The sequence below is a fragment of the Nyctibius grandis genome, chromosome 13, assembly GCF_013368605.1.
Source record: "Nyctibius grandis isolate bNycGra1 chromosome 13, bNycGra1.pri, whole genome shotgun sequence".
NCBI classification, from domain to species: domain Eukaryota; kingdom Metazoa; phylum Chordata; class Aves; order Nyctibiiformes; family Nyctibiidae; genus Nyctibius; species Nyctibius grandis.
The window spans coordinates 7,749,213-7,774,570 of NC_090670.1; the positions used below are offsets into that span (position 1 = coordinate 7,749,213).

Here is a 25,358-nt window from a genome sequence, read left to right on the forward strand (position 1 = left end):
GAAAGGTCATTTTGGCACTTGTATTTTATTCATTTAGAATAACAATTCTGTTACTGAAGCTTTTTTTTTTTTTCTTTTTTTTCCTTCTTTTTTCCCCCCACATTCAGGAAAGCTAAATGGCATTGACTTACTGCAGGAAGTCAAGGGGGAGGCAGAGGGTTGTTTAGAGACTGCGCATAGCTTGATCTCTACAGAATTTGAGGAACAAGATGTAGCAGAGTTGGAAGCCGGTGAAGTATTTATGAATGGAGGCGACTTGAAAAGTGACGAGGGGTCTCTACTTGTTACTGAATTAAAGGATTCCAGGTGAGTCTGTGTAGGTGGCTGCTTTACTGTCAGAGCAGTTACCCATCACACGAGAAATCTCTATGATTAAATTAAATTTAGTGCTGTATGTAGCATGGCATCAAATTTTGCACCCCACTAGCTTTGTGGTATTTCTGTGGCTTGCTCCAGGCATGTGGTGTGAGCATGCTGTCAGTTTACTGCTTCACGCAGAGCCAGTTAGTTCAGGATAATTGTTTGTTTAGATGGCACCATGTTAACAGTACTGGCTTTGCTAAGAAGTGAGACACGCAGCCAGCAACGTGGCGGTGTTACTCATAGAGAGTGGCATTGGCTTGAAATCTTTTCCCTTGAAATGGCTAGCAGTTCTTTTCATTAACAAAGAGGGAGGGGGACAACACTGAAAAGGAAGAATAACCTACAGAAAGCTCTAGAACAGTTTCAGTTGCACTGAAACACCAGATACAACACAAAAACCTCCTTTAATGGGAATTTTTTTTAGTATTTCAAATTTTATCTTCTTGAACATAAAGCATTTCCATCTGCTACTGGAAAGTCTGTCTTCTGATGGTTGTTGCATTTGCTCATCTAAATGCTAATGATTTAGAAATGACATTGTGAACTCTTTTTTTTTTTTTTAAAGTGATGATAAATTCATTTTATTCCTTCAGTGATGGAATATAAAGACTTTTTCATGATTTTCTTAAGAATGAATGAAAATGGATCACTCTAGTTTGGGTTTAGATTTTGAATCTGTTTTAAGTATTGCTAGTCTTGTGGGGCTTAGTTTTGTGTTTTAGAAGTCTTAACTGGAGGAAAAAAGGAGAAAAGCACAGTACTAAAATAGGATTTAATGGTGCAGGGCTTTAAACTTGTTGCTTTCTTATATCAAATTTCTGGAGCCAGACCTTACCTGAGAGCTGTTAGTATAGTAAAAAGTGGCTATATGTTGGTGAGTTGTTCTTCCCCACTGGCTCTTGGAGGGGAGATCCCATGTGGCAGCTGGAGGAGCTTCTCTGGGAATGCCCTTCAGGATATTTAGTGCTTTGCAAAGTATGCAGACTGCTAATTGGCTCTCCTGTAATGAATCTAAAGGTTAAACATCCAGAAAGTGTAATACAAGTATCCATTCTTTTTTTTTCTTTTTTTTTAGCCATCCTGCAAGAGAAATGGTTATCAATGACTCAGTGAAGTTGGGTGTTAACGAAGGTGATCGTACCATTGGACTTACTCAGAATCTTAATGGAAAATCTGGTGCGTGGACTCTTGAGGAGTTTATTGACATTGGAGTACATTCCAAGTCAACCAGACTGAGCTCAGACAGCATCTCTGCTGGTAACTGTGATCAAAACTTGAATGATGCTGCTACAATACCTTCTAGTCCCAAATTGGCTTTTGAGGAAGATGGTGCAGTGAATTCATTGACCAAACCTATAGATGCTTCATCAGGTAATCCAAGCTAATTTCCCTACCTGTCCCTTCCTCTGGCTAGATAATTAACTTCCTTGCGTTATACTCTCCTTGCCTTAACTTCAGCTTCTTATTTTCAAGGCACTTTTTTCCAATGTGTAGATTGGAGTGAAAGTTCTTTTTTTAGTGCTTGTAACTTGCGTTCCATCAAAAGGAGTCACCAACTGATGCCTTTTTAGGGACTTGCTCTAGACAGCAGCTAAGACACAACATTAAGGCTCTTCCAAAGACAAAGCTGAGCCCCTGTGAAGCTCTTCTATCTCCTACCAGCACTCAAACCCATCTGTTGTATTTTTAGGCTGCTTCTAAGATGTCTTAAATGGCACATGTTACTTCTGAAGATACTAACAGTTTAAAAGGTGTCTGATGTAACTCTACAGACAAGACCCTTCCACTCCTTTCCACTCCTAGGCATGTTCTGTAACTTTTTGATACTGACCTGCATGGTCTTACAAGGTCTCTTCAGGCTCTGGCAAGGTATTGGCTGTCCTCTCTACTTACTGTAGAATAGGCTTTCACTTCACTGAGGGGGATAACACCAACCTTAAATTCCACAGATGATTGATTGTGTTACATTTTCGGGAGGAGTAATAAAGCTGCACACACAATGTTCTGAATTTTCTGAAAGAAGCAGGGCTGTGTCTGAAGCCACATGTACTTGACAAGCCAAACCCTGATGCAGTACAGCATAGTGTGTCAGAGAGGCTTCAGTAAACTAGTTTACGTAAGATTAAACTTCTCTGATGTTGAAGCTAAACCTCAAATGGACGTACTCACAGCAGGAGATCTCTTTCCCTGAGATAAATGACTGCGTGAACAGTTGAAATGAACGGTAGTGGAAAAAAACAAGACTTGCTGTCCACGGTTTCTTTATGTGTAGCACTTTTTTTGATTAAAGTGTAGCACTTTTCTAGACTGAACTGTTTCCTGAGTCTCCTCTGTCACTCTGCGTCTTGTGAATTTTAGTCCCGTGGACACAGCCTTATTGAGACTGGCCTTGAGGCCACGGCTGAAGTTCGCCATGGGAACAGAAGGATTTAATGTGATTGATAGTGCTAATCACATTTTGTTCTGATCAAAATCATTCATTAACTTTTTAGTGAAGAAAGTGTTCCCTTTTAATTTTGAAGTTTAAAATGTTTAGACATAGTATGGTTCAAGAATTACGTACATAACTTTGAAAACTAATATTTGTGTATAAAAAAGGAAAAGCTCCTGTGCTCATTTTGGACCGTAAGCAACCGGGGGTTCTGTGCTCCCTTCCTGGATGTAGCCTCTGACAGTGGTGATGGACACATGTGGCATACACACAGTTATGATGGTTAAATGTTTTCTTCTGTTTGCTCTTTGGACAGAACTGTGAACAGTAGAGCCCTGGGAATAATCTGATTGCACTTCAGTAATCCAGTGTTTTATCAAGTACCGAAGGCCTTGTTTTGAAAAGCTGCTCGTTTACCTTTATCCATCTTCAAGTTTGCAAAAAACAAAAACCCACCAGGGGAGGGATGACAAATGCATTTGCACCTTGAAACATTTCAGGGAAACTCTTGTGCTGATGTTACTTTGCCATTCATTTAGCTAATTGTTAGATGAGATTTCCTTGTTCAACTATCACTTGTTTCCCTTTTACAGACTTTACAGTAACCTGTTTGAGTCCTGTCTTCATATCAGTATCATGTACAGCAACATGCTACTGGAGGCTTTCCAGTTAGCTAGTGAATAGATTTTGCATATTCCTAAAATGGCACTTGATGAAATAATAAAAGACGGTGTGTGTTAAAGCTGAACTCCCTTTGTCATGTTCTAGAAAAACGCTGTTACTTGTTGGTTCATGTGCTATTTGAAAATGCAAAATTTAATATCTTCGATTTTGAATGGAAAAGAAAAATTCCTTATTTTCTAACGTGAAAATATTGGCTGTTTCAAAATGCAGTATTGAACCATCACTCGTATGTTTTAATCTATTGGCAAACATCAAAACATTTTTACAGCATATGCACTAATATATTACAAAAATGTTGAGTGCCTAGATATGTCTGTCATAGTGCAGTTTAACATGTCATGCTTTTAAAAATGTTTTCCTTTTGAATGACTTATTTATCATCTACACTGATGGAAGTATTATTTTATTCTGTACACAACAGTATTAGACCACTGAAGTAATGTTTTGTTCATGTTAATTATTCTAAGTGTTCCTGTTCCAGCTTTAGAAGAGTGACTGCAAGCTGCATATACATTTCCCTTCCCCTAAAGCCTGCATTAAGTAATCTATTTAACCTAAACTTGCCTGCTTTTTACAGCATGAAGAGATTAACTAAGCATCTTCTGAAAATTGCTACTAAAAGCAATAATGCAGTCTTGTTCTTATGTCTCCTGTAACAGATAGACTGGATAAGTGATTACTGTAAGAAATAGCTCTCTCAAATCCTGCTATAAACCATTGGCTGATACTTCAGTTCAAATAAATCATCCAAATGGCAGCTGTGTTTTCATGGCTACATGCAAATGGTTTTGCTGGAACTAGATGTGTACTTTCCTCGACATCGCAGTTACAATAGGAAACCCTCAGCCTTCTTACTCTCACTGTTTGCTATTCAGGATATGGTAGAACTGTTTTAGACTTTAGAGCAGTGCCTTAGGTAAAAAGAAAAATGTATTTTTGTATGATAGCTGTTTCATTCTGGCAGAGACAATCATTCTAACAAAAAAGATGCCGATATTTTTTTCTGTGCTGATATTATTTGTTGAATGGTCTGTTACAGCTCTATGTAAATATGTGCGCACTGTTAAATAAACTTTGCAGTTGAACAATGCTTTATTTCTGTAATGCTAAACGTTACCTTAGTAGGAGTCTCCAACCCTTGCCGTGCTGACCTGCCTTGAGATGCACTCTGGTACTTGCTCTAACTAACTCCTCAAACTCGCCACCTCTGTCGGTTGCATTTGTGTGGTTGGGAAGGTATTTGTACTAACACCTTCAGATCTCGCTGTCTTTGTACACACTGATGATGTGTTCATAACTCTTGAATTCTTTTAATTTGCTTTTCACTGTAAGCCTTTGCTTTTTACTTGTAGCACCAGCATCTTTATGTTCTGACAGTGCATCTAAGAGTGCTCCATGGCCACGGTGGAGCAGTGACTGTCAAGAACGCAGTAAGATGCTGCCTTTTGTTTTTTTTGCGAGGGTTCTTTGTTTCTGGTAGGTCCTGGTGAACAATAGGGAATGACTAGAGCAGCATCCAGTTGATAAGTATTTCTGTATGGTATCAACCACTGCTGTGGAAAAAAACCTTAAACCAGCATTCGTGTTGCTGAAGGGTAGTAGTAGAACTGTGTATGGGCAGTGGCTGTACATATGTTCTCCAAAGGGCTTTTTCACACAGGCTGTTCGTGGCAGATGGTCCAGTCTCAGTTAAGCATTAAAAAAATTAATCAGTTTATGGAAATTATTGCTTTGGCCCTCAGATATTTAAGGGTGCTATGGCAGAACAGCTGACTCTTTACTTTGCCAGTATCAACGTATCAGACATGAATGCAGTAGCTCAGCCATAAGAGGTGTCAATCGTGTAAGATGGCAAAATGAAACAACAATTTTCCAGACTGTAGGACTCCAAGCAGGCACTAGTCTCATTTTTATTAAATCATAAAACATACACTGTCATGATAGGAGAGCTATCATCCTCTGAGCTAGTTTTTAAGGCACTTCTAAATGCATGTGCGTTTTGTTGTAGTTGAAAGGTTTGCTTCTTGTTAATGGATTAATTATTGTATGTAGACAGCCTCATTTAAACAATGATGTAAAAAAAGCAAAACTTTTGGGCAAACCATGCAGAAATCAAGACTAAAACAAGTTTATGGAAACTTAACTAAAGCTAAATTGTACTGCCAAAACATTGTTATATGTAAGATGAAGCCATTCCATACATGTGCTGCCAGTTGGTGTGGGAAGGTAAGCTAAGGTGTATATTATTGAGCTGCTATTAATGGTGTAATGTATGTGACGTACCTGTACTTGTAAAAGCATAATAATGGACCTCTCTGATCCCAGGTGCGGTCATTGCATCTCTGTTTCAGAGGTGCATGCCTTGTCAAACCTACTTCATTTAAGTGCCAAGCTTAAATGTATACCAGACAAGTTTAAAACTAGTTTCGTTTTAGTTTAAGCCACACGCAGATTATGTAGTATGTAGATCTCCAATGCTAAATCTAATGGCTTGTCAAGCCTTTACACTAAGAGTTACTTGGAAGCAAAGTTAGATTTTTGCAAAGCTACATGCTTTTGTACTGCAGGAGCTTCAAAAGTCAAACCCAGTATGTTGAGGCTACTTTAGTTTTATACTAAAATGGAAAAAAGTTAGAATTCTTAACATGCAAAAACCTGCTCCTTTACCAGGACTGTTTTGGAAAGCAGGGCTCTAAAATCCATTTTACAGCAGTTGCTGTCTGCTCCTTACAGTCGTTTGGGACAATCAGCACAGTAAATTTTTCCATTATGGCAAACAAAGCGCTTGTTGGCCAGACCACGGGCACACTTTGTGCATTTGAAACAATAATCGTGCCAGGATTCATCTTCGTAGTTAACCACACTGGTTCCTCTTCCAAATCCTGCTAGGAGAGAACACAATTATAGGACGGCGATAGTAGCTTTTCCCTGGCTTGGGTTAGTCCACCAAACAGCAGATCCCATTTTTACTGCCTCCTGTGCTTCTATTGACTTGCAGCCCATATTTGTATGCCTAAAGTACTAGCCAAAATGGCAACTGAACCACATTGTTTGCTACTCAGTATTATTGCTCTTGGAGAAACCAGCAGCTTAGCATAAGGCTTGTGTAGCTTGTTTCTGCAATAAGCTTTTTCTCTTGGATCCTTTCTCCAGGAAACTGCCAAGCTGAAGGGAAGACCAAGATGTAAAGCAAGGACAGGTTGGGCTAAACACCCTACCTGGTTGTTATGGGCTCAGATCCATGCTCTAAGATGCAGAATGGAATGCAAGTCTCATGGGACTGGCAGGATAGTGCCCACATTTCAAGGCTGATCTTTATGATCCAGTAACTGTGACATGTAAAATACATCAGAAGTGAAGCAAATGTCACTTGGGGCCAATAAAACATTGCTCTTTTTTAGACATAAGGTTGCCAGGCTAAGATATAGGTGGGGACAGTTCTAGTTGGGGAAGTTTTTAAGGAGGCAAATTGGAGGCGTGCAAAGGGTGAGGAGCTCAGTTACTAACTTGGACTCCATCCAGCAAGAGCACGTGGCTTATAGTTAGATCACATAGTTATAGGGATAGGGCTTGGGATACTAGAACTGCTTCTGATGTTAGCAGCCTCTGAGCTGCATGTCTTTGGGGATCGCTGTTCTAACCTTAAGCACCCACTGCCCTCAAGCTGCATTTAATCCAACATACCTGTAATAGGATTCTTACAGCCAGCACACTTCTTGGCAACACACTCCTTGTAGCAGTCAACACAGTAAAACTGATCCTCTACAGCTGTGAAGCGCTTCCCACCCAGTTGCTTCTTGCAGTTGGAGCAAATGAAACACTCTGAATGCCAAGGCTGTTCCTGGTAGGTAAGGCCTCCAGAAGTGATGGGCTAGGAGGCAAAGAGAAGAGATGTGTTTCAGAATTGGTAGGGAGGAAGAGAGGAGATACAGGCATGGGGTATAGGGTAGGAAGGCTTTGTCATGGAGAGCTCTTCAAAGTTTTCATTAAAATTAAATAGTGCAGTGGACTTGAGTTCCTCTAGCCTGAAACCCTCTGTGCCTGGAGCCTTCATAATAGTTTCTTTTACCTTCAGTGACTCTGCAATTCTGCACTAAGCAGTTGCAAAAGTTGTAAAACAGCTATTTTATAAAATACTGTGTTACTGCTTGAATACACAATCCCTACTAGAGAGCTTAAACCATCCCCAAAGCAAGCACAAGGCTGGTGCCCATTTGGTTTCAGCAGAGCTGCCATCAGATAACCCTACAGCCCCTGCTCAGATACTGTAATGTGCAAGAACCATTAGCTCTCACATTATTATACCACCAGCTGCTTGCACCACTCTCTCAAGGAAAGAACATAAGCATTGGTACAGCTTCAGCATGATCTGTCTACTGGTTTACTCTCCCAGCTTCCAAAAGACAAGTGAGGCCTAGTTCTGGCAGCTGCCTTTGCAAAGCAGAAGGACTTACATTCTTGCATTTGGCACAGGTCTTGGCAAACTTATGCTCATGGCAGGAGACGCAGTAGAAGTCATCACCCTTGGGGAAGAAGCTCCCAGCTCCAATCACTTGCTTGCACTGGCTGCAAGTGAAACAGTCCTTATGCCAGACCATCTTCTTGTACTCAACATTTTGGTCTCCTACAACAGACAAATAACTTGTTAGGTGGGATTTCAGGCTTATGACAAACTTGGCAGTTGTACACCTATCCCTGGCACCAGTACCTGCAATAATAGGCTTGAAGCAGCCCTTACACCTGGGTGCATCCTCAGTGGCAGTGCAGTTGCTACACCAAACCTTGTTGTTCTCCCTGAGCATGAAGGGCTCATTGACCAAGGATGTGTAGCACTTGAAGCAGCGGAAGCAGTTGTCATGCCAGTAACGGTTCTTGAAATGCAACTCCTGGAATGAACAGAAACGGAGTGAGCAATAAGCCCTTCTCTCATGCTGAGCAGCCCTAAAACCAAGCTACTGTCTCAACAGCCTTGGCAGTAGAGGATAGCTTCACTAGTTTCTGAGCATGTCTGCAGAGTGGTTGAAGGTGCAGCTCATCTGCAAGCAGTTAAGGGAACGATATTTAACCAAACTCACTGACAATCACATTCACTTGGGACTTCCAGGGTAGCAGAAGATGCTTCAAACCAACAGCTTTGAGATTTGAAGTTCTCTGAGTGTGGGCTTCTCTGATTGTCAAGTTCCCTCTAGTTCAGGTGTACATTATTATTGCCATAAACATTTGACAAACTGGCAAAAATCAGACCCTAGCTTCCCGAGAGCTTTACCCAGAGTTTTGTGCAAGTCCTGTACAGGCTGGATTACCTGCAGCACTCTGCAGGACAATGCAGCAGTTCACGTGGCTTAATCTAGATGCTGAAATTACCTCCTGTGCAAAAGCAGCCCATCCTGAGCATCCCCACTGCAGCGCCCCAGAGCCTCTGGCTCATTGCCCAAGGAGCACATGGCCCATCAGCCAGAGGACTCACAGGAGCAGTTGTTTTCACACAGAAGCTCGCAAACAGACCAGAACCAGGAACAACACATGGGAGGGTTATCAGCATCTGCTTGTCATCTTCTCATCACCCATTTAACTGCTCAGCACTCACCTTGGAGTCAGCTCCAATGGGTTTCTTGCACTCAATGCAGGTGTTGGCACAGAACTTCTCGAAGCACTTGACACAGCAGTGGCGGCCCTCTTTCTTCACGTACTTCTTCCCTTGCAGAGGGTCACGGCAGTAGTGGCAGTCAAAGCGCTCCGACATGGTGCCCACAGTGTAACTGCCAGGCCCTGTAAGAGAGAAGAGGGTGAAGTTACAGCACTGAAGCCCTGGTAAGTGCTCCAGCTTCTTGGGTCTATGCAAATAAGAAGTATCAGGAAGATGGCTCAGCAATGAGCATGCAGTGGTGTCATGCTCCTTGAGGTCTTGTTGGCAGAGAAAGCAGCTTTGGTGCCAGCACTGTTAGGGCAATTTTTCTATCAGGCAGTTCAGTGGTTTATAAAACACAACAGCTCTCTACCAACCGCGCTGGCATCTTCCAGGTGCCCCCAGCTTTGCCTTTAGGGTCTAGCTTAGGCTAACAAACCATCACGCTCAGGGAGGCTGGGTGCAGTAGACAACCTGGATTTGGTTGCAGCAGTCACACAACTCATACACCTGCTAAAAGAGGCAGCTTGGATGTCCCCTCCCAGGTCACGAATTGCTGTTTAGGACACAGAGAAAGAAATACCAGGAAGTTGCAGAAAAATGCAGGCTGTGGAATAAGGCCACGTGGGCCGCCTCCTGGGTGTGCTCTGGAGCTCGGCAAGGGCAAGGGCCTGGAAGCCCTGTGCTTGCTGCTGCGGCTCGCATAAGCAATGCATTGGTAACACAAACATTTTCGGTTCCCTTAGCAGCCATCCAAGATAGGAATGCTCGATTTCTGCCTACAGAGAGGCAGGACGGGCTCCAGCCAAGCACAAAAACACAGCTCTACCTCCTGGGTCCAACCTGCTGCAAGTGCAGGTGCTGGTGAGGAGAGCAGAGTCCCACACTCAGCCTTCCCCCATCACCTTCTGAAGAGGAAGGCTACTAGACTGTTTTATTTACATATTTCACATCAAGCAAGGATAACGATACCTAATCACTCACTGAGAGCCACTTAGTTCATTATGGCCAGGCCCAGGCGAGGTCCTGGCCAAGGCACCGCATAATTTGTGCACAGAAATCGCCGCCAACCATGAGCAGAGCAGAACAGTTTCCACGTTTCCAGCCTAAGCCTGCAGCCAGCTGCCGCCCTCCGAGGCCTTTTGTGCTGGATAGTTGTGCAGCTTCCAGCTGCCTCTTTTCACCGGGCCTTCACATATAAAGTCACGAGGAAAAAAACCCAAGAAAATATCTCCCTACATGTAAAGAAACTTCTTCAGTTCATGCCAGCAGGGCTCTGCCAAGGCGTGATGTTCCCCCATGGCCAGGGAACCAGGGTGTGGGGGCTGCTCTTGACCAGAGGATTTTCCACCATGTCCGGAGGTGCACGCTCACGCCTTCTCCCCAGACACCCGCTCCCAGCCTCCCAGACCACCTCTGCGAACGGCTCCCTCCATTTCCCTACGCCCTTCCCCAGAGGAAGCCAGCAACGCTCCCGCGAGGGCTGCAAAAGCTCTGGCAGGGTTACACGAGCCCGAGCAGTCCCAGAGACACAGCTCCATCTCTGCCCCTGCCCCTCATGTCTCCGCAGCCCCCAGCGCTGCAGAGCCCTGTTTCCCCTGTGTGACCAACGACCTGGGACGCAGCCTTGAACTTTCTGCACCATCAGCAACCGGACGGGAGATGCAGTAGAGGTCTGGCAACAGGGGCTGCCAAGAGGGAATGTAATTATTCTTTTCCTGATAGAGCCGCAGCGCCAGCACCGAGCAGGAAGGGGAGAAGGATGCGGTCAGGCAATATAAATGGCTGCTGCTTCCTGCTGCGAGGCGGGGGAGGCCGTTAGCACCTCCACAGTGTAGCCTCACCTCGGGCCACCCCACCAAGCTCCCAGGCCCTGGGCTTTAGGGGCTGCTTTGCTCCCTGCTCCTGATGGAGCTCAGCAGCATGATGGCTGCTCCTTTCAGCTGTGCTGCTCCAAGCCCCAGCACAGCACCTTTATAAACTCAAAGAGGCCTTGGGTTTTTTGGGGTGTAGAGAGGGTACATCATTCCCAGCTGTGCCCTCACAGCAAGGGAGGGTCAGCAGGACCCTGTTGGGCTCAGCTGCTGCGCAGGCAGGACTGCCGTGTTGTTACAGCATGAGGACCTGTTTACATGCTTTTTGTCTTGGTCACTTGCCCACCCCAGTAATTCTAGATTTACCATCAGCCGTGTGCCCCACCTGCCTGCATGAGAAGTCCCCACGCTGTCACAGGAGCCCCCCGGGGCTGGGGGATCGTTGTGCCGCCGCGGAGAGGAGCCAGGCACCCGTGCAAGCACACCTCGCCAGACAAACACACATCAAACCCCACAGCTCCTGACACTGCCCCGACAACGCAGCAAGAAGTGAGGGGTGGCTGCTGCCTTCGCCATCTCCTTTGCCAACCCCCCTTTTCTTTTTTTTCTCCTTCTTTCAGAGTAACATGCTATTGGCAGCTCACCATGAGCAGCCCTGACGCAGCCATGTGCAAAGCCCAGAGAGGTGCCTGCCTGCAAATGAACGCTGCTACTTCAGAGCTCTCCTGCCTCATCTCTGGGCTCAGGAAGGAGCTGGATGGGCAGTGGCAGATGCTGGGGCAGGAGACTGGACTCATACTGTTACTTTGTAGATTTTAAAATCCAAGAGTCATCTCACTGTCTCCCCTTTGTCACCCTTTCGACAATGTCAGGCCAGAACAAGTTGGAGCATTTCTCTTCCATAAAGCAAGACCGATAGTGCTGGCGAGGAGCGGCGCACAGAGAGGCTGCAGCAGAGGTGGGACTGGGTTCCCACCCTTCCCCTAAAGCCTACAGAAGCAGGCTGGAGGCCGAGCTGGCAGGCACTGCACTCTGTGGGGACCGAGCTCTGGAAACGCTGCCTTGCCAAGGTCAGGAGACGGCCGTGTCCTGCTGACAACTACGCCAAGGGTTGTGTTTGTACCGGTTCAAGTAAATGAAACAAACAGCTGGGAAACGTGGAAACTATGTGAGCCACGGCCAGCTCTGCAGAGCTTTATCAAGCAAGTGGGTTTTATTTAGAAGAATTGCAGTTGCACAGAGTCCAGGGCAAATGGTATTGAAACGTTCCTGATCTCGGGTTTAGGGTTGCTTTCAACCAGAACACGTAATCGTGAACATATGGCTCAGGGAGTAACATAATCCCGTGTTCCCGTGTAACGCATCCTGCGCCATCGGGAGACACACATTTATCACAGCAGCTTTGGAGCGCCACAAACAAATTAACACTGTGCCCGACAGCCCCCGGAGCTGGGCTGTGCAGGCAGACAGGCCAGCTTCTGCTTGCCTCGTGCCATCTCATGGACCAAAAAGCCCTTCTCATACATAGGCTGGGGCAGGAATTTTCTTCCAGCTCTTACAGGAGCTTTCTGCCCTCAGCTGTGTCATCCCTACCCTGATCTAGACCTGGGAAAGGCACCTCTATCCCCTTGCCTGCAACGAGGATGCAGACTCTGACCATGTTGTCCCAACAAAATGTGCTGGCTGCTCCTGATCTCTTCTCACCAGTGCCATGCCAAGAGTCCACATCAGCCAGACCATCTCCTACAGCCCTCCCACGGGCTGGTTCACGAGAACACCAAAAGCCACCAGTTTGTGGCAGAGCAGGGCCCTGTGCCGGTACCAGCTGTGCTGGGACCACCGGATCATTTTCCCTAGAGTGGAGCAGATGCCCATGGAGACTTCAGAGCTCTGCTGCCCTGGGGAAGAAACATTTAGTATCCTAGTGCTGCTCCCCTAACCGGTCTTGTCCCTTCTCACAGGAAGCAGACAGAACAGGTATTTGTTGGGCTCTGTAAAAAAAAATACATGAATCTTCTAAAGCTTGATTGGCAGCAGATCATGCTTTTGGAGATGTTTATCTCCTGAATAATCTGTTCACCCTCCAGCTGCACCATGTCCCCACAGCTTAGCTTTCCAGACCTTCCAGGTGTATTAACCCTGGCTTGTCTATGCTGTCTGGAAAACAGGCAAGTCCTGAAGCTAAGGACACACTGGGTGTATGGAAAAAACATGACTCCTTCTTGCTTTTCTTCCCTGGGGATTTTATTCTAGCACATGCTGCATGGCCTCCCCTGCAAGCTGTACAGCAGCCATTGAGCACACAGTGGGGATTCACACCAGTGATACAACTGCACTACTGCAAAACTCGGTGCTTAGGGTAAGCCCTCATCAAACAAACCACTAAAACCACTAAGTGCTGTACATTTGTGCTTCAGTTCAGTGGCGTGCTTAAAGCAACAGCGGTACGCGCAGGTGCATTAGCTTGGAAGTTATTCAAACACAGTTTCTTTGGCTGTACCTTTACACCAGACTACAGTGTCCCTGAGCTGACAGCCTGGTCAAGTGTCTCCTGCGTAACCCCAGGAGAATTATGTACCCCGAGGACATGCACTGATCCGAACCCCATTTCAGCTTGACTCTGGGGCCACAGAAGGGGATTTAGAAAACAGAGGAAAAGTATGGACAGACTGGAACTATTCAACCCAGGCTGACATCCATGCACAGAGGATGTTCTGCTGGAGAGAAGCAGGTGAGAAAAGAGAGCACGGGCTGCTGGGGAGAAGCGTAAGTGCAGTACATGCCCATCCTTAAATAGCCTAGAAAACCCTCAAAAAAATAAGAGCTCAAGAAAAATCCAGCAATACTTCCAGAAACTAGCCCCCGCCCTTTAAGCAAGGTGTCCCTCTCCCACCAGCCCTGGCAGGGTGCTGTCTAAATGTAGCTCCCTGATGGATTTGGCTACAGCTCGAGGGCAGCTGGCCAGACCAGTGGCCTTCTCAAGTATCAGGGTATTTGGCATGAAGACCCACAGGAATTCAACCCTAACATTCACCTGACCACAGAGGTGCCAGTTAGCCACTTGTCCCCAGGGAGCATCTGCTGCTTTTCAAAAGCAGCGCCTCAGCCCTCAGCCGACTGTGCCTTCCATCTTTCAAATAAAGATCTCAAGTGTTTGGGCTCCACCAGCTTCTACGCACCTCAAGTCATGCTGACACCATGCTGTGGAGCAGGCACTGGGCTGTCCCAGCTAGCAGTCAGGGTCAGGGCTACATCTGCACCCTGCAGCATGGCAAGCTTTGGGATGGGAAGGGTACAGACCTAAGAAGTGCCACCCCACAAAAGCTATTGCATTAACACAACCTCATGCCTCTCCCATGGGTTCCTGTCTCCCATCACCCCTGGACTGGTTCCTCCCAGTTCAGTCCAAACGCAGCATCGCAGTGGTTTGCACAACAAATGAAACTGAAGCACTCGGCAAAGGGAGCTGAAGCTAGCTGATATGCAAAGCACTTAGCACAGGATGTGTGTTAATGTCTCTGGGGAATATGGTTAAATGTGATAAACCGCCAAGGAAGAACTTGAAGTGTGGTCTCTAAAAACAACCAGAGAAATTGTACTTAAACCTTATGGACTATGCTGCCACTTAGGAAACAAGATGAGGCTGAAGGTGTTAACCCCCTGCCCTACGCACAGCAATATGGAAGGAAAAGAGCAATTGTTTTTCTGACTCTCCCTCAGTTTTATTTTTCTCAGCAGACTGAGCACACACAGCCCCCGTACCACCAGGCATTGGCTACACCTGCCTATTTCAGCTCAGGACCTGGCATCCCCTCCTCTGTCACCTTACTTACTATTCTCAGCATTCCTCTATGCAATGTCGCGTGGTTTGCTATAAATACCAGGGAATACCCTTAAAAGAAGGGTCCCGTTAATCCAAAATGCAAAGCAACACTCAGGACTGCACCTCAAGGTCACTGGCACGCTGCCCTGGACAGCAAGGAGAGAAAGAAATCACTTGCGAGTCCTTTTTGCTGGGAGGGCTAGCACTAACGAGTGGAGAGCTGTGCTCTCCCAGTGCCAGGCTGGGGCACGTGCGAGTCTCCTACTCTATAATTCAAAAATTAGCCTGTTGATAAAATGGAAGCTTCTTTATTTAGAATGAGAACGGCTCCAAGTTCCTCAGGCAGTTGCCAAAAACAATCCCTGCGGCCCTATTGCCACCACGTCTGAGCACATCCCAATCATATTAAATCTTCACAGTTCCCCAGGGAAGTAGGGACGTGCTATTAAAACATGCTGCCCCAGCCCCGCGATCACTCCCCCCAGGGCTGGCCTCTGCACTTAATACAGAGCTCAGCTCAGGCTAACAAGGCTCCCAGCGTGCACAGCACCACTGCCTAGCGTCAGGCTGAGCTCTTAGGCAGAGTTTAAGCAGTGAAGTCCAAACCTTCCAAAACTAATCAAGCCAGCTAAAGCGAGAGAGTCCTGTTCAGCAGCTAACTCACTCTGCAGCTGCCTTAAGCTTCGACCTTTGAGACGCCTCAATTATGCTCCCAGCTATGTATGGATCTGCCCCCACCTCAGTAGCTGGATGCCCGTCTCACACCTGGGTGGCCCCAAAAGCGAGGCTTTCTCCTGCTGCAGGGAATTCACCCCCGGGGCAGGCACTACGGTACCCCACTGCGGCTGCCCCGGAGAGCGGGGCTCCCCGCAGGCTGCAGGAGAGGACGCGGCGCTGTAACTTGGTGGTGGCAACATTCCAACCGCAGCATCTGCTCAGAAGACACTTCAGCATTTTATATCAAATCCGTGGGTCCTTGCCCCAGAGAACACCCCCCTGAGGAAGAGGAGAAAGAAAAGAAAGGTACAGCTGGAAGTATAATGAAAGGACTCTACAGCATCCGTTGGTCTCGTGGACTGAAGTTAAAAATAAATATTCTCTTACATTTTAATTGAATGGATTGCTCTCTTTAAACACCTTTGAGATGTTTAAAAATGATGCCACAGAAATCAGATTTTACTCAGAAAGGGACCTTACATGATTGTATATCTGCGTCTCACAAGCAAATCCCGAGTAGTCACATGCCACGCAAGGAGCCTCATGCTCGTGCCTTGTCTTCTTCTTCTGAAGAGGCTCTGTGTTCCTGACAGAGTCTCATGAGCACCACTGTCCCCAGCTCCTTGTGTGCAGCAGCTCAGTTTGATGCCCACGGGAGCTGTGCCCCAAATTGACACGCTCTCCCCAGGCATGTCCACCCCTATGAGCTATGTCTCATCAAGAGATGCCACTGTGCATCATGATTTAGGGCTGTAAATACATGCTGGACACACACAAACATGGTTAGCTTCTAAGAATCAGATAAGCTTTTAAAAAACCCAAAGAGCTTTCGATGGGTCTGTAATCAGAGGATGAGAGGAGATTAGTCATGGATGGGAAGGCACAATAAATCTGCATGCCACGGAGGACGTGCAAAACACTCTCTCAAGATTCCTGTCAGTGTTAATGGGAAAGAAAAGTTAACCTAACATTTTCTTATCACTGGCAAGGGTCAGCCCTTTTGATCTACAAGACAAACACAGAGAAGAGGAAGTAAGCCCAAACCTCCCACCAGAGCAGAGCAAACCATCTGGGTTTACACACTGGGCTTCCACACGCTCCCCTCTGCTATGGGTTTCCCCTCCTCACACCAATAACTGCCGATGCAAGCTTGCTGCGAGGAGGAGCGTCATCCCCCATTTTCACTTAGTCTTCCTCAAATAACAGCTCAGCCCCAGCCTTCCCACAGCAACGGGTGCAAAAGCACTTACCATCCAATGCATTTTACAGAATAGATGAGGCCACCACCACCACTGTGCTCCCAGCACCAGTCCCTCACGCTGGTTATCATTAGCTCTAGCTGCAGATTGCTGAGGCTTAAGATCGCCTTCAAGAGTGTTATTTTGCTGGTGCAGAAGCCTCTTAGCAAAACCTTCCTCCCCATTTACCAGGCATTGCACACACAGGGCTTCTCCCACAACACCCAGCAGCACGTCCACTTTACCTGTGTGCCTGTGGAAAGCCATGATTAGCAGCCCAAAGTCACCAGCAGCCCCTTGGGCAACAGAGTTCACAGTCTCTTGGCTGATAAGGAGCTGCCTCGTTTGATAACATACATTTAAACGGAGGCTATTAATATGGACAGGACTCCTACCAGATGTCCACTCCCCTCCCCAGAGATCACAACCTTAATCCCCCTGGAAAATTCTTACCATTTTAGGTGATCCAAGGGAGAAGAATAGGATCCAGAGACCTCTAGGTCCTGTATGCAACATGTAAATACCTGCCCGGCTACTCAGCACCCAAATTAGTCCCAAAGGCAGTGTGCGCCTCAGGAACTTGACCCCATGCTAGTACTATTTGGCCTTGGCTTTAGAGCTAGATTCTGTCTCAACAGTCCTGAGCTACATTACAGACCCGACGTTAATTCTGCGCTGCTGTTGCTGAAGGGAAGAGGCGGATCACTGCCCCATGGGGGTCAGAGGGGCTGAGGTCCTAGGAACCAGCGAGGGGCTGTCCCACGGCTGTAGGGCCCATAAATGCCATGGGTTATACCTCTGAGCACCCAACTGAGAAGTAATAGAAGATGCCTTCATGGGGTAGGTTAGACTTGCCTTCAACATGAGGGTCACACTGAAGTTTTACTGCCAGTAAAACTGCCGTACCTGGTCCTCCTCCAGCTTTTACCCTAAGGAAGCTAAAGGTGAGCACCGTCCAAAGTGAGCAAGTCCCTGAACAGCAGCACTTAGAGAGCCAGGTTTCATGATTATGGGGCTTCTCTAGCGTCTAACACCATGGCTGGGTCCATTCCCCAGCATGTGGTTTACAGAGAACATCAGCTCATCTCTCTGTCCTCTTTACTCAGGTGTCCACAAAGCTCCTTGAAAGACCCCAGCTCCGCAGCTCCAACCAACCCGTTTCCACCCAAGCCATGACAGGGAGTGGAGGGAGCTGTGGTTCAGGGCTCACTCCTGCAGGGACGCACGGGCTGCAACAGCTCCACAGCCACGTGCTTGCTCTGGGTTGTGCAATTGGCGGCGGAGCATGCTCGGGGCCAGGGACGCCCAGCTGCTAATCCTGCCTTGACACTGACTCACTGCATGGCCGTGGGAAAGTCAGTTAACCTCCCTGACAGCCATCAGCAAGAGCCAATGTTTATCATTCCTTTCACAGAGCCCATCACAGTGGTGTCTGGCCTCTGAACAGCAATCAGCATCTTCATCCTGAGTGGCCCTGCTACAGCCAGGAACCGGGAACATCTCCGCTTCCCACTTGCGGAGGTCCTGAGAGCTCCTCGACCACACACAAGCAGACAGGGCTCACACAGCCTCCAGCCACAGCACTAGGCGCGGTGACTCCCTGGGCCTTCGCACCCATCTCAGAGCCCCCAGATAGCACACGTGCAAGTTCAGCATCTCACCAGCATCCCGACATCTCCAAGTTTCCAACATGGCCTGGAAAAGGCCACAGTTGACAGCATGCCATCCCAAAAGAGCACAGCGTGGATCCACTTGTGTAGCATATTGGGGCTGGAAAATGTGCTAAACTACGAGCGCACTGAAACACTTTGGCTAGGAAAAACCTAACGTTGTTCTCCCCCAGCTCATCTATAAACTCAAGCAAATTGTTTGCATAATTCAGATGGTAACAGGAACCCTAACAACTGGTATTTTCCTGTGCTAATCTTGCTGCGCGCAGTGTAATATTTACAGACATGAGTTCATTTTTGGCAATGCACATGGAGTTTGCACCTTTAACCGTTCTCATTCCTTTCTAGTTCCCTACACAAAGCGCTGGCACCCTCCCGCCCAGCAGTCATTTCCTACTTCCCCCGCAGAATACCCTCGTATTTCAATTAGAAATGGTAACCTTTGCTCCCTGTCCTAAAAGGCGGAATAGCATCGCTGTGCAATGTCAGCAGCTGCCACGTCCCACCCCAGAGGCGGCTGCAATTCAGCAGCAGTTTGACAGCATTGCAGAAGTGTGCGGAGAATAGGGATGGACACTTGGCCATCAAAATGTTTCACATGCTCAAATGCATGTGTGTTTGCAGCATGACAACAGGCATGGGCTGGAGGAGGTGGGAGAAGGAAAGCTTGGCCAAAAAAACAGACCCAGCCCTACTAATACCCGTGAAGCTTCACCATGAAACTCTCCGGAGCAGCATTTCATGGCACAGCTCACTCTGCAAAGCCTCTGGCGATCCCCCACAGCAGTTTGTAATAAAAAGGCCATTTTGTTTGACTTTGTGGCCCCCTGGGTCAGTGCAGCAGGGATGGATTGAGGAAAAACCCTTGCTGAGAGGACAGGGCTGCTCTTGGTTTCTTGGCTGGTTTTAGCCATATGACCTTGGACAACTCCCATCTCCTCCCCAAGGCCCTCTTCGTCCCCACAAGCCCAGGTGATTAAACACACCATTGTTGCAAGGTATAGCACAAGTGCTGAGGAGGGACATCGTTGCCCTGTGAAATGTGGCAGGGAGCAGAAACCTCCAGGAAAGAGAGGGTGCCCCAGAAAGGAGGTGTACCAGCCCTGTCTGAGCCCTCCTCTGCTAGCCAGGCACAATGTGCCCCTGGGTCCCAGAGGAGAGAGCGCTACAAACATGTCAGCGAGAGCACAGCAGGGCACGCAGGCTTGGGTTTTCCTGGTTTTAACATTAAACCTGTCCCACAGGTTTTCAGGACACCAAGGAGCTGATCTGGACACACTGACCCCACCACACAGGTCTGACTGCAGAACGGAATGGCTGGGGTATAGTGTCATCCACTTGGATGGACAAATGATTCACATTGTGATTTCCAGAGTATTTTCTTGTCCTAATAGTCTTGCCAGAAAAGGTCTGGGCGTCTCAGCTTGCTCACATATCCTGCTGTCACTCAACAGGCAGAAATTCCTAAATAGAGCCGGTATAACCCAGGCATTGATGAACTATTAGTCACCATCATCAAAGAAAGAAGCAGGCAGCAGTAAATACGAGCAGGAGGGGAACACCTGTCCACCTCTTAAGGGTAACGCCGTACCTTCTCGTTCCCTACACACTGCTCAGCCACGCACAGTAAAGCGGCATGGAAAAGCACACCAGCCGTCCACCTGGCTCCCCACGAAAATGAGCCCCACGTTGCTCCCTGCCCTTCCTGTCATGCAGGCGGGCGCTGGTCTCACCCCATGCCCTCACTGGGGCTGGAGGCTGCTGCTGTGACAGCACAGGACCAGCACAGTCCCATCGGCCAGGGCTGCGCCAGGCACCATGGGGGTTAGCACTCCACACCCAGGCTTGCTCCCGCTTGCCATTTGCACAAGCACTTCTTCCTTTTCAAGTAACAGCACAGCAAATTCAGGGTTGTTTTCTTTTTATTTTAAACCTATCTTAGTTTGCATGCAATGTGTGTTCTGCCACAGCAGAGAGCACTCCTTCTGCCCAACCTATTGCAGACCCCAGTTAGACTTCCCTTGGCTCTTCTGAGGCAAAAACAAAACAAAATTTTTTGAAAATTAATTTTTTATATATATATATATAAAGACAGAGTTTGCAGGAAGCCAACCAATAATGGAGTTGGGCTTAAGAGGAGAGAGGACACAAGAAAGAGCCTGTCTTTGCACTTGTGGCTGGTCTGTCATTGGGATGCAGGAGGCAGCAGCCCCGCTGCCACAGAAACACCGGGCAGGTTCGGGATCCCGGAGTGACACCTGGGGCTGATCCAGCACTCCAAGCACTCAGTATCCCATGTGCTTCCTGCTCCCAGGCTCTGTGCTGGTGCAAGGTACCACAGAGCAGTGCTTGCAGTGAGGACTGTGGGCAGACAAGCCTGGCCAGAGAGGGACCCCATGTGCAACCCACAATCCATGAACCAAAATGGGGAGTTTCCACCTAGTCCTTTTAAGCAGTGGGAAAAAAGCCAGTTCTGTCCAAACCCAAAGAGTTTCTTGTTAAAATATCACAAAAACACTTCTGAAGACTCAAACCTGTCTCGGTTCCCCCATTCTGTGCACAAGGATGTGCCTCCGCACCTCTGAAGCATCCTGCAGGCACTCCCGTGAACACAAGACAGGGACACCCTGGTTCACATGGGAGGTACCCGCACCCAGAGCAAAGCCAGCAAGGACATCATTGCGGTGACAGAGGGGACAAACATACCAGCCATAAGGCAAGTCCTGTGCCCTCAGGCAACCAGCTCAGAGGGGATGGTGGAGAAGGAAAGCACGTGGTGAAGGCGCACAGGGTGTTTTCCTTTCTTCCCTGCTGAACTCCAGCCCACAGCTGGGTCAGATCTGTGTGCTGACCTCTCAGTGCCAGGGGAAGCTTTTAGGATCAGCTATGGAGGCAGGGATAGAGGAACTGGGAATAAATTTGTAAGGAGGCAGAGACAGACTGGGTAACCCTCCATGAGCTCAGATATAATGCGAGTAGAACAAAAAGGGGAAATGAAGGAAGGATAAGAAGAGAGAAAAAAAAAATAAGATGAGGGTGTAGTAACAGACAGGAAAGAGTGGCCCAGAGATAGCAGAGCTGGAAATAAAGCTTCTGAAAAATAGCAGAACTGGGAAGATATATAAACCAGGTTTTTCTCATCTGCCTCCATCCACAGGCTGGACTGTTTCCAGGACTATTCCCATGGCAGCTCCAAATTTATTTCCCTGCTGCCATCTGCTTTGCGGCTCCCCTCCACACATGCTCCCGACTGGCACCTCTTCCCATCACCTGTTGCTGACATGGCAGACCTCTGGTTGCTGCTGAAAGCCAAGTGACACCAAGGCCTAGGGGGAGTGACTGTGCATAAATCAAGAACTGCTTTGTAGACCCAAAGCTTTGTTCAGCTCCTGTCCCCCCCTCCTGGTTGTGTCAGGGTTGGAGAACAGAAGCCGCAGCGTGATGGGATGCAGGCACCACATAGCCCTACAGCAGCAGCCCCAGGACATAGAGGCTCCAGGGAGGACTGGGGTGAGAAGAGGCTGCAGCAGTATTAGGTGCTGCACAGGAGCTGCTCTGAATGAGCTGCACCAAGAAAGTCCAGTTCCTCCTGTCCCTGCTCCTTCCTCCATCTGGCTCTCTGTTGTATTACAGAGAAAATGCCATATCTTCTGGCAGCAAGGACGTTGAGTGCCTGCTGTGGTCCCTACAGTTAGATTTAGACATTTCGTACAAGCTCAAAAAAGGGACAGTCAGTCCCAAAAAGATGCATGTTTATTTTATTTTTAATCTCTTAGAAAGACAAATGTATGTGCCTTGAATGCACTAGGTTAAACATGGGCCATGTTTCTCTTTCCAGCTCCGTCTCCCGTGTCCTTCTGCCTGGACTCAGCCAGTGGGGGCGAGCTGTGATGTGCAGGCAGCAGGCTGGGAGGCTCGGCGGGCTGCCTTCAACCCCCTTGCATGAACAGCAAGGTGGAAACGACAGGTCTGAATATGCCTGGACATCAGCCAACCCTAAGGAGACACAAAGACTTCCTTCGCTCCTCTTGGGAGAAAGATCCACATATACTGCCAAGACTGGGCTGATTCAGATGCCTTGTAAGAGCATCAAGGCCATAACTGGGACAAAAAGCCTCAAATACAGCATTCACCTCTTCCTTCCCAGCAGCCTCGTGGCCACATCATGCACAGACCCACCTGGCAGTGCCCAGCGATGCTGCACAGTTGAAGCAAAGCAGCCAAGGGTGCAGGAATAAGGTCTGCAGCGTTTACCAGGGACGATGAGCCAGCAGGCATGGGGGAAGCAGCCTGTGGGTCCAGTCACACAGGAGCAGTAGGGAAGGCCTCCAGGTTAGCATCTGCACCTGGGGGCTCCAGCAGTGCCACGCTCTCACCTACAGTAGCCAGACCCCTACACTCAAAGCTCCCATGAGGAACTCTGGGGTTTCTGCTCACTGCAATGCCCAGAGCTTTGGCTGCAGCTCCGCAGTGCTGTGCCCTCAGAGGTGGCAGGGGTGTGATGCCTCTTAGTTACCAGCAGCGCTTCCACCAGGGCTGATGTGGTCCTCGGAGAAGCCCTCCCTGGGGCCAAACAAGCTACACCACAGCTCAGCTGTTCCCCAAATTATTACCTCAAAGCTTCACACTTAGGACAGTGGAGCTCCTTAGGGTGATCTTGGCTGACTGCAGGGGTCTGCCTGTGTTCAAGTTTAGATGCAGTCACATGGAGAAGGAATGACTGCTGGAGTCAAACATGAGGCAAAGGTTTGCCAGTCATGGCCCTTGCTTCAGAGCTGAGAAAAAGTAACTTAAGTCCCTGTCAAATAAATACCACACTGATCCCAGTCAGGCAGCATGGCAGTCTTTTCCAGGAAAGAAGAGGTCTGATGAACACTATACCCACACAATAAATGCCCATGTCGGGGCTTCACCAAGTTGTTAGTGAGCCATCTCTGAAATAATATTTCACAACCTCCATTACGCTCTCTGCACTCCTAATTGCTTTCAATTACTTCTCATAGGAACAGCAGCTGTCTGAGCGATGCTCTCCCCCAGTGAAGTTAAACAGCTCACTGTGAAGAGGATGGAAGGAAGTTCAACTATTAGTTTGCATCACTGCTTGAAAGCTGGGTCATTCACCATCCCTGGAAATCTACCCACTACGAGTCAGAAGTTAGCAGCTACCCAGAACACACGTGCTCTCCAGCATCCCCCACACGGGTTTCCAGTAGCCCTGACATCCTCCTGCGTTCATTCAACAGGACCTGCCAGCAAGAAGGACTTGCAAGGCGGGCGCTGCAGGTTGTGCCCGAGCTCTTCCTCCCAAGGCTGGGAACGTTTTCGGTGTGATGCTTTCTAGCAAAACGTCATGTTCCCATGAAGCTGCTGGGCAGACGGTTCTGCAGACCTCCTTCCTCTGCCCCCACAGCACAGTGGGCCAAGCCAAAACCCCACACAGGTGGAGCTCTGCAAGACCAAGGAGCCTTGGTGTTTCCCCTTAAAGAGCTTTATTTTCAGGGGAGAAGACAGGGCTGTTTGTGGGCAGATTGTGATGCTGGCAAAACACCCTCCAAAAATTCAGCACATGGGAGACACTGAGGATAGAAAACTTCAGCTCAGGTGGTCAGAGACGGGTAAAGCAAATGCTTCTCAGAAGAGGGCTGGGCAGAGGCATGCTGACTGGCTATGGGTGAAGACAGGCCACCACTTCAACGAGAAGGACATGCCCTTCCAAGCATTGGCATGCTGTTCGGAAGACTCCCTGGCATCCAGCACACCATCAAAGCACTGCCCAAACTTGGCACAGGCCCCAGGGCCGTGCCCTGAGCACTGATTTGGAGCTGACAGGAGCCAGCGCTGGCGTATGGGTTTAGCAGGACCACCAGCCCATTACCCAGGCGCGGGACAGTCGCCTCGAGCAAGATTAGCATTTGGCTATCTACACCTTCAGTTGTTAGACAGCTCTGGTGGCTGAAAGGACCAAATCATCCTTGTTACGTGGCCACTTTAAAAATAACCTTTCCCAAAGCCCTACAGTGCATAACCCTGTGTCTGTCTCGGCTCCAAGAGCCGAAGGAGATCAGCTTGCAGGGCTGATGAGTATTTTTGGGCACGCTGACTAATTGTCAGGACATATGCTGGGCATTCTTTACAAGGAAAAACAAAGCTGTAAAGTCCCCTCCACTGAGGCCTATGGGGTTGGATTAGTCACAGGAGTCATTCTCAAATCTCTGCTTTGGGAAGGTTTGATTTCATTTCCCATATTAAAATGCACTTATCTGAAATTGAAGAAGGGGTCCACTTCCTTGCACCCCAATACTTACAACAAAGGCTCAGCCAGGCTGGGCCATGTTGCACCAACAACAAGGGCAGGAGAAGTGAAAACCCTTCACCTTGGAGTGGCTTCAAATTCACAACTGCTGTTTTGGCACCACATCACACTAGCACTCACAGCTGTGCCAGGGGACATGTTCCAGGACAGTCTGGGGACATGCTCCAGGGCAAGCCAAGGAGAAGACAACCACCAGAGGGGGGTGAGAAGGCCCACAAGCACGTGCTCACTTGTAACATGGAGCCATGGTGCAGCCTTCTAACACACCTTGCTCTGGTCCTGCGTTACCACACATTTTCTCTGCTGAAACAGATGCCATTTAACTTTCCCCTTTTCCCAGGTTTAGTTTGTGGCCAGAGTTGACTTCAGCCACTATCCACATTAATATTTTGCAAATCAGCCCATCAAGCCTCTTGTTAAAGCCCTGTTTACTTAATGACCACACACCATGCTGCTCAGCCAGGTTCTTTGCCTCTCTCCTTTTGCAGGGAAGTTGGAGCCCTTGTCAGACTAGAAGACCACTTGCACTGATCCTACTGAGCTTGCCTTGGTTGCCCTTTCCCAAACTGACCTCCAGGAGACTAAGGACTCAGGCAAAACCAGAGAAGTCAGCCAGACTTCCAGAAGAGCCTGGAGCCCTGATAAAGTAGTATTTTGCCAGTTGTGTCCCTCTTCCTCA

General features: G+C 48.1%; 2 protein-coding genes across 5 annotated transcripts in view; one reads left to right on the forward strand and one right to left on the reverse strand.

The window, feature by feature from the left end:
* Positions 1-2,675, forward strand: part of MAP7D3 (MAP7 domain containing 3) — a 42,257-nt gene extending 39,582 nt beyond the window's left edge. The window contains exons 19-20 of the mRNA XM_068411701.1: positions 108-306; positions 1,439-2,675. Of these exons, the coding sequence (XP_068267802.1) occupies positions 108-306; positions 1,439-1,748 (509 nt within the window). The 3' untranslated portion in view covers positions 1,749-2,675. The remainder of the gene's footprint in view (positions 1-107; positions 307-1,438) is intronic.
* Positions 2,676-5,364: 2,689 nt separating this feature from the next.
* Positions 5,365-25,358, reverse strand: part of FHL1 (four and a half LIM domains 1) — a 32,423-nt gene continuing 12,429 nt past the window's right edge. The window contains exons 1-6 of one of the 4 annotated variants that reach the window (XM_068411705.1): positions 17,150-17,188; positions 9,066-9,247; positions 8,187-8,364; positions 7,933-8,102; positions 7,163-7,349; positions 5,365-6,363 (exon numbers count right to left, since the gene is read on the reverse strand). In XM_068411705.1, the coding sequence (XP_068267806.1) occupies positions 6,206-6,363; positions 7,163-7,349; positions 7,933-8,102; positions 8,187-8,364; positions 9,066-9,221 (849 nt within the window). In that variant the 5' untranslated portion in view covers positions 9,222-9,247; positions 17,150-17,188 and the 3' untranslated portion in view covers positions 5,365-6,205. Of the gene's footprint in view, positions 6,364-7,162; positions 7,350-7,932; positions 8,103-8,186; positions 8,365-9,065; positions 9,248-16,941; positions 17,038-17,149; positions 17,189-25,358 lie in introns of those variants that run through there. The other 3 variants (XM_068411703.1, XM_068411702.1, XM_068411704.1) reach the window with 3 other exon arrangements.